This window comes from Stomoxys calcitrans, chromosome 2 (assembly GCF_963082655.1).
Source record: "Stomoxys calcitrans chromosome 2, idStoCalc2.1, whole genome shotgun sequence".
In the NCBI taxonomy this organism is placed as follows: Eukaryota; Metazoa; Arthropoda; class Insecta; order Diptera; family Muscidae; genus Stomoxys; species Stomoxys calcitrans.
The window spans coordinates 140,201,631-140,210,507 of NC_081553.1; the positions used below are offsets into that span (position 1 = coordinate 140,201,631).

General features: G+C 44.8%; 1 protein-coding gene across 1 annotated transcript; it reads right to left on the reverse strand.

Moving 5' to 3' along the window:
* Positions 1–638: 638 nt before the first annotated feature.
* On the reverse strand, positions 639–8,149 carry LOC131995346 (uncharacterized). The gene is made up of 2 exons (XM_059363987.1): positions 8,109–8,149; positions 639–1,316 (listed from the first exon to the last, which is right to left on the reverse strand). Coding segments are annotated over exons 1-2 (528 nt in total). The 5' UTR covers positions 8,111–8,149; the 3' UTR covers positions 639–790.
* Between the last annotated feature and the right edge of the window lie 728 nt (positions 8,150–8,877).

Consider the following 8,877-nt stretch of genomic DNA (forward strand, 5'->3'; position numbering starts at 1 on the left):
GAGTTATTAAAAAAAACACTGAAAAAAACCAAGGCCAAATTTTCATATTTTAAAATTAAACAATTCATAACTCCTTAACAGTACACGATGGCATGGTACTTTATGCATAAGTTTTTTAGATCTTGTCAAGCTCTTTCTCTAGAGTCCTAAATCATGTAAATCGGTTGAGTAGATCAAAAGTTATGGCCCCCAGAAGCTTGGAGAAGTCAAAAGTGGTCAACTTTCACACCCTGTAGCTCACCCTGTATTAAAGATATGGACCAACAACAGCACTTTTCTGAAAGCCTATGTCCTCCTCTACAAATGTCTAGAACATTTTGTATGGCTAAAATCAACAGATAAAAAGTTGTAGACTTATTTCCAATTTTTTTGCCATTTGGCCCACTGTGCGCTGGGTAGTAGTGGAAACAAAACAACAAAATGTAGAATTCTTCTTCATGAGCGGTTTTATTTTCTTGTGAGATGTCTAGTCGATGACGGTTGCTAACCAAAGAAGGAAGAAACTCGGCTCGTAGCTCGCAGGCTACCTCCATATTCCAAAGAAGTGTTGCCACTCATCATTACTAGTACCGGTTTCTTATTTAATCAATTCCAATCTATCCATTACATTGGAACATACTAATCTATTACTCATTAACGGTTTCTTACGATTAATCATAGTTCAAATACTTCATTGAGATCTTAATATAAATTCAAAATTGTTGGGATAAGTCTATTCAACAACAAACGATGTGGCTGGAAGGTCAGTCCATTCAACATGCTCCCCGCCTTGGGCAGAAAGGCCAATTATTCAGTTGTCCAGAGCTTCGGTCACTCGTTTTAGGGTTCTTATGGCCAATTGAATCATGTACCGAGGTACAGATGATCTGAGACCTTCGACATTGTTTCTGCCCATCGGTGCTCGGACGATAAGTCTTCTCGCTCTACGCCTCTCTTCATCAAATTGTCGTCTCGCTTCCAGTCTATTGGGGTCTTCATCTCGGTGTCTCTGTCGATTATGAGCATGAGCATCATTTACTGGTGCTCGTTCCACTCTTTGCCTAGCTCGGGATCGTTCCAACTCGTCTCGGCTAATTCGCATCATCGGGTAAAGATGCAGGAGGGAGTGGTGTTCCTGTCGGCATATTTTGCACACATCGTCGGAGGTACACTCGTACGTGCGATGAGATCTGGCGAGACAATTAAAACAGTAGCCATGTTCGCGGACTGCTCGTCGACGAGCCCCTATGTCCATTTCGAGGAACTGGCGGCAAAAACGTAACGGATGAAAACGGTCGCAAATTAGACAGCTATGGATTTCAGGATTTCTGGGAGCCCTGTGAATGTAAATAAATTGAAATATTGCTTTCTTTTGTGGATTAATACTTATTATATCGTTTAGTCCCCGAAGGGGAGACAGTAGTGGAGAATATTAACTTTTAGTCCTGAGACAAAGGTTTCTGGGTCCCGGTCTGGGCTTCGGACAATAAAGGACATATTTTCGTAATATCTCTTGTGATGGTCCCGTTTGCTGTACGAACATCCACCACTCGAACCAATCCATCACTCCCACAATGTACGGCCTTTATCCGGCCAAGTCTCCATTCACATGGGGGTAATTGATCATCCTTGATAACAACAAGTTGATTAGGTTGAAGGTTATCCTGAGGAGTTTGCCATTTATAACGGCGCTGCAGTTCCTGCAAGTACTCGGTCTTCCACCGTTGGGCAAACTCATGTTGTTGGGCTTTGAGTCTCTCCCATCGATCTGAATACGTAATTCCGTCAGAAACACTCTCTGGCGCGGCAACTAAAGGTGATCCTCGTAGAAAATGACCTGGAGTCAAGGCCAAGACGTCAAGGGGATCATCGGTCATTGGGGACAAAGGTCGGGAGTTAAGCACCGCTTCAATTCTCACAAGAAGCGTCGAGAATTCCTCGAACGTGTATTTATGACTTTGAGCTACTTTGCGAAAATGTAGTTTGAAGGACTTTACACCTGCTTCCCACAGGCCCCCCATGTGGGGCGCGTTCGGGGGAATGAAAGACCATTGAAATCCGTGGGCTGCGTATTTCTCTATTAAATCCTTGGGAATTGTATTCAAAAACCGATGGAAATCGTATCGTAATTTCCTTTCCGCTCCGACGAAATTAGTCCCATTGTCGGACATTACTTTCTTTGGAAGACCTCGTCGTCCAACGAAGCGGGTGAATGCCGCCAAAAAGGATTCGGAGGAGAGACTTGAGCATAGTTCCATGTGGATCGCCTTCGTGCTAAAACATACAAAGAGGCACACGTAGCCTTTCTGATAAATAGCCTGTCTCAAGTTGGAAGATTTAACAGAAAAGGGACCTGCAAAGTCTAAGCCGGTAAAGGAAAATGGAGGAGAGAATGAGCTACGCTCCATGGGAAGAGCGGCCATCAATTGAGATTGAACGTTTCGTTTATAAATAACACACGTCTTGCAAAGACGAATACATTTCTTAATTGTAGATCTCAATCTAGAGACATAATACTCCTCACGAATTGTCCTCATCATAAGGCTATTCCCTGCATGCAGTAAAACGATGTGTATATAGGATACATACAGTCTGCAATAGTCAGAGCCGACTGGTAGAATGATGGGGTGGCGTTCGCTAAACGAGAGGTGAGAATTAGCTATTCTTCCATTCACGCGCATTATCCCCTCATCATCAATATAGGGATGAAGAGGATAGAGGGAGCTCTTCCTATGAACCTTTAGTGTTTCGTTCAACATCTGGTATTCGCGAGAATAGTAGTTTCGCTGCGTCATTCGAATAAGACGTTTTTTTACATCTGCGAACTCCTTACATGAGATTTCCACGGCTGCGAAACGTTCCCCCGTTCTGCATGCCCTGGAGAACCGTAGAACATATGCGATTATCCTAATAGCCCTGTCCCAACGTGAAAACCTCCTCAGCAGATCCTCAGCATCACCAACAATGTGAAAGCAGTCTAACCTTCTCGCTTCCGGTGGATCTTCCACCGGAATAGACGATTTCGGCCATTCCTCTTCCGGGTCCCCAAGCCATTTGGGCCCATGCCACCAAAGGGAATTGTCCCTGAGATCTGGTGGTGAGCAACCACGAGATCCTAGATCGGCAGGGTTCTCACTAGACCTGACATGGCGCCATGCAGAATTCCCTACGTTCCGAATGATCTTCGCAACTCGATTTGCCACAAAGGTCTTCCATGTATGTGGAGGTTTCCCCAGCCAACCTAACGTAATGGATGAGTCGCACCAGAAATAAAGTCCAAAATTATGAAGGGGCAGATCATTGACAACATGTTTGATTAATTGGGATAGTAACACTGCGCCACAAAGTTCTAAGCGGGGTAAACTCAGGGGGTCGATTGGGGCTACTTTGGTCTTGGACACCAAGAGATGGGTCCGCACGGAATCGCCTGAATCTATTCGTATATAAACAACAGCACAATATGCCTTCTCGGAGGCGTCACAGAATCCATGAAGTTGAGTCTTATACAGTGGAGCAAAATTCACCCATCGAGGAATTTTGATCTGAGACGTATAATGGAGCGATTCTACGAACTGATTCCACTTCAGCAGGGTACCTGGTTTAACATTCTCATCCCATCCGGTGCCCTCTAACCATAACTGTTGTAATATTATCTTTGCCTGGATGATAATTGGGGATATCCATCCTGCTGGATCAAATAACTTAGCCACCGCCGACAAGATTTGGCGTTTCGTAATCGAGAGTGAATGTCCAGGAGGATCAATTCTATAAGAGAAGCCGTCCTCAAGTGCGTTCCATTGTACGCCCAGCGTCTTCGTACCACTGGTCTCGTAAAACTTGAGAAACTTCGAGTCCAAGACCCTATCCTCAGGAACTGAGTTGAGAATCTCCGAGCAATTCGAAGTAATCTTCCTGAGTTGAAACCCTGCCGAGTTCAATAACTCAATCAGCTGTGTCAACGATTCGATTGCCGATGTGGAGTCGTGAGCTCCCGAGAGCACATCGTCAACGTACATATCCTTTCTAACAATCTGGGCCGCTTGGGGATAGGAGTCCCCCAAATCTTGAGCCAGTTGATTCAAAGTCCGTATAGCCAAATACGGGGCACAGTTCACTCCGAAGGTAACTGTCTTCAAGGCATAGTCCCGGATAGAACTGGTAGGAGAAGGACGAAAGAGTATCCGCTGAAAATCCATGTCATCCTCATGAACAAGTATCTGACGATACATCTTCTCTATGTCGCCGTTGAAAACATACTCAAAAAGTCGCCATCTCAAGATCAGGGTCATGAGATCCGATTGAAGTGTGGGGCCCACATGCAATACGTCGTTGAGTGAAATCCCGGAGGAAGAGCGCTTCGAAGCGTTAAAAACCACGCGCACCTTTGTACTGGTACTCTGTGGTTTAATCACCGCGTGGTGGGGAAGATAGAATGATCCGAAGGAGCCATTAAGAGGCGTTTCCTTCGACGTCACGGGCTTCATCTGGTCAAGATCCAAATACTCCCCCAAAACTCCATGGTACGTCTCACTCAGTCGTGGTCTCGTCCGAAGGGATTGTTCCATTCTTGCATATTGCAACAAAGCCTGTGTTCTCGAGTGTCCAAGAGGCGACTGGCCCTGATATCCTTCCTTAAATGGAAGTCGTACGACGTAACGCCCCTCCGCATTCCGCACCGTAGTATTAAGGTAGAGAGACTCGCAGAACTCGTCAGCAGTCGAAGGATCGCGTCTGCCTGGAACTTCCTCCTGTTCCCAAAATAGGCGCAGTTGGCGGCCAATCGTATCATCAGTCACGTCAGTGGCCTGAATGGAAAAAGATGCGACAGACTGTGCAGGTACCGGTCCGCTAACCACCCAGCCGAATATGGTAGATTGTACCAACAGAGTCTCACAGATCTTCCTAACACCATGGAGAAGGATATCAGGTAGAATGTTACTACCCAAGAGTAAGTCGACCTGGCCTGGGAGGTGGAATTGAGGGTCCGCCAAGTCCAGGTCTTGGAAATCGGTAGCCCTAATCTTCTCTGCAGGAATGAAGAAATTGGGTAGGAGACGGGTAATCTTCGGAACCACAATAGCTTGAGTATCTATTGCGACGTTGTGGGATTCTGAGAAAAGGGAAATCGAGCAAATATGACTAGAATTTGCCACAACTAGGCCGCCAACGCCGCGGATTTCGAAATTCCTATTCTCCGTTGGGAGTAAAAGCCTCTGCTGTAATCTCCGAGAGATGAATGTCCTTTCAGCCCCCTGATCCAAAAATGCTCGGGCCTTAAAGGTATCGCCTCTATGTCTGATGGTAACGATTGCCGTGGGCAATAAAGTATTATCATCTGAAGACGCGTTCTCAGGAGAAGAAAAATGGGCCGATGTCCGCACCACAGGAGACGTATCGGCATCGTGAGCGACCTCAGAAATAGGTGCTTCAGTGAGACTGGTGTCAGTCGATGTCGTTGTAAAGTTGGAACCGGTTGACTGAACCTCAGCCTCCCCCGTATTCATGTCACCCTGCGATCTATGTCTAGGAAAATGTAGTAACGTATGGTGATTCCTCTTACACTCGAGGCACACAAACTTGCTCCTGCAATCTCTCCTGATATGTTTATACGAAAGGCAATTGAGGCAAATATTATTCTGGGTCACGAACTGATTGCGGGAAGTGGGATTCAGTTCCCTGAATCTAGAGCAATCCCTTAAGGGATGATTCAATTCACAGAGTTTACATCGGGATTGCGGGGTGCCTTCGGTCTTAAATGTGTTCACTTCCGAAGGTTTTTTAGGCGAGGACCTGGGACCATGAATGCCGTCCAGTCTCTCCACAACCTCGTACCTATTGGAAAGAAATCTATCCATTTGAGACCAAGTCGGCAACTCCCGGTGGGAATGAAGGGACTGTTCCCATAGCGACAAAGTCTCATGCGGCAATCTACTTGAGCATAAATACACCAATATCGAATCCCAGTCCCTAGTCGGAATGTCATGAGTTCTAAGAGCGGCCAAACAATCATTAATGTTACTCTGAATCCTCTGTAGAGCCTCGCTACTTTCGATCGATATAACCTTCAAATTCAAAAGAACCCTTAGCTGGTTGTCGACAAGCACCCTCTTGTTCTCGTACCTGGAACGCAATGCCTCCCATGCCAGCTCAAAATTCTCGTCACACAATTGATACTTCCTGACGATTCCTGCAGCCGGACCTTTCACCTTCAGACGAAGATGATAAAGCTTCTGGACAGGAGATAGTCTGGGGTGGTTAATGTATACAGCGGTAAATATGTCACGGAATGAGGGCCATTCCTCATACCCGCCTTGGAAATCCTGAGTATCACAAGGTGGGACCTTGATACAGCTGAATCCCGAGGGGGATTCAGAATCCTTAGAGGGTATCCGAGCACGCGATTCAGCCGGAGCTGGTAAAAAGATTCTCTGTAGGTCCATCATTTTGGCCTTGCATGAGTGAAAACTGGATGTGCAGACCCTGTACTTCTCCTTAGCCGAGGCCTGGAATTCATCGGACAACTTCTCGTCCTTCGTCGTGAAAATCCTTCTATAAGACGCGTGAACATTCGCCCATCGTTCCTGTAAATCCTGCAACGCAACTATGAAGGATGTATCCGTGTGGTCCGCATCCGGTGTAATATCGAAATCCGCACAATACATGACCAGATCGTCAGAGTCGAATATAAAATCACCCTGCAAATTCGCCATTTCAGATCTCAAAGACGTAAAAAAGCACCAAACCAATCCCAGATCCAGGAGCACCTCTTATTGCCTTGATGATAAAATAGAGAACAAATCCCGTGTCCTGATACTGCGCAGAGGAGTCGAAAAAAGTGTACAAGGGATAGGGACCTAAAGTCGTGTGCTATGAAAGAGGCAAAAAATTAACCTTAACAAGTCGTCTGGAGCGTCGAGGGCCTACACGCAGCTTCCTGATGTCCTGCCTCGATCCGCTGAGGACGACACAAACAGTCAATACAACTCTGGGCCTAACCAGGGGTTATGATCTTCAAAAGCGATCAACAATCCAGTAAATATCACGGTGTGATAATATATACAATGTCCAACTCAGAAGTTCGTAGAAAAGCCAATTCTAACCCTGGCCTGTTCGACATAAATCATAGGTAGGGTTACCTTATAATCGGGGGATGCCAACTCTGTACCGACAGATAAAGGTATGTTACATCTAGAGAAATCCTCAGCGCGAGGAAGAAAGATAGAAAAATAAACGAAATCGAGTGTGAGTAAGTTACGATTAATGTAGACAAATCCTCCTTGGTGATTTCCCAATCGGACTAAAGCCTCAGTCCTTTGTTCGTTTCCCCAAATTGACCGCACAAGATATCCCAAAGGCACGAAAGTGGAATGATAATGCAAATCCAAGTAGTGGCAAACAGTTAAAAAAAACGAGTTTCTTATATTTCAAACATCGATCTAATTTGCTTTATTTGTAGAATGTTTATTACTTTCATTCTTGATGAAACGTATAAATTCTTGTAGAGGTAATCATATAGAGATATATGTGAAGAGAAATTATATAGTGATATATGTATAGGTAAACTTTGGTATAACGAGTATTTTAAATATGAGTCAATTTGTTTCAATATACAATGTTTATAACCTTCATTGTTGATGAAACAATCTAATAAATTCGTGTAGAGATAAACCATATAGAGATATATGTATACATGTAGGGGAAACTTGGTGAATGGCAAAAAAAAAATAGGTTTGAGATCAATATTTCACCTCATTTTCCCTCTGAATATCGTCTAATTGGGATTGCGACGACTTTTCGCAATAAGAAGTGTATCCAATGGCTCAACATATGCACTATGTCGGGCATAGGTAATGTAATCTACATTAGATCATATTCCAAAATTGTTTTTTTTTTTTTTCAGAGATAACATAAGTAAGGCGGCACTAGTCTTAAATGTGTCAGATATGTCGCCGGGACCAATATTTGATTCGCGAAATAGGAATCTCAATTTGATGGTTCTCAAATTCGTAGCATAGCTTAGGGCGCTTGACCGAAAACGTGACAGTATTAATTGTGGCTTGTATTGACCACCGTGAGTGTAAATGTGGAACACAATGGAATAATAAAGAGAAACAAAAAATGTGACTTACATTATTTCGTTGGGTGGAGTTACCCGGTCTCGTGCGGTGAAATTCTCTTATATGTGTAGCAAAGAATTAGTTGGTGGTATTCATGATCTCCGCTGGGCACTGGAAGATGTCGCTGGTAACCGAGCGATTTCTTGTAGATAGCGATGTGCCAAACTACGCGATGAAAGTAGGCTTAGCTGATGAGATGGTGGCTTCTCGCCGCAAACACGTGTGAGACGGCACTTGTGGACTCTGGTGTCAGCTTCACGGTGAATGGCAGATGTGCATTCCGATTGATTCAAAGTAATGAAAAAACGCTCGTGGTGGATGCGTTATTTCTGGTAGATACTGATGGAGCACACCATGCGATCAAATTAGGTGGAGATGGTTTGTCATCAAAGGCGCGATTGGTGTCAACTTTCGCGGTGAATGAGAAATGTGTAGCTAAGGCGATTCGAGTTGGTTCACTAGGTTGCTAACCACCGATAGATGTCGCAGGTGACAATTTGTTTCTGTATATAAAGATGAGGCGAACTATGCGACGAAAGTAGGCTTGGCAGTTGAGATAGCTTCTCGCCTCAGATTGGCGGTGAATGCTGGCTTCATGTGAGGGAATGACTATAATGACAGGAGCTTCGGTTGTCGCTGGCTTCACAGATAAGAACACGTCCCTCAGTATGGTGACACGGTTTTAAATGAGAATCCACAGAACTATCTTTCAGTCACTGGATGGTGAATTAAATGTGTACAACGCTCTTAGTAGAGGGAGCTGGCTACCAATACTGTCGGG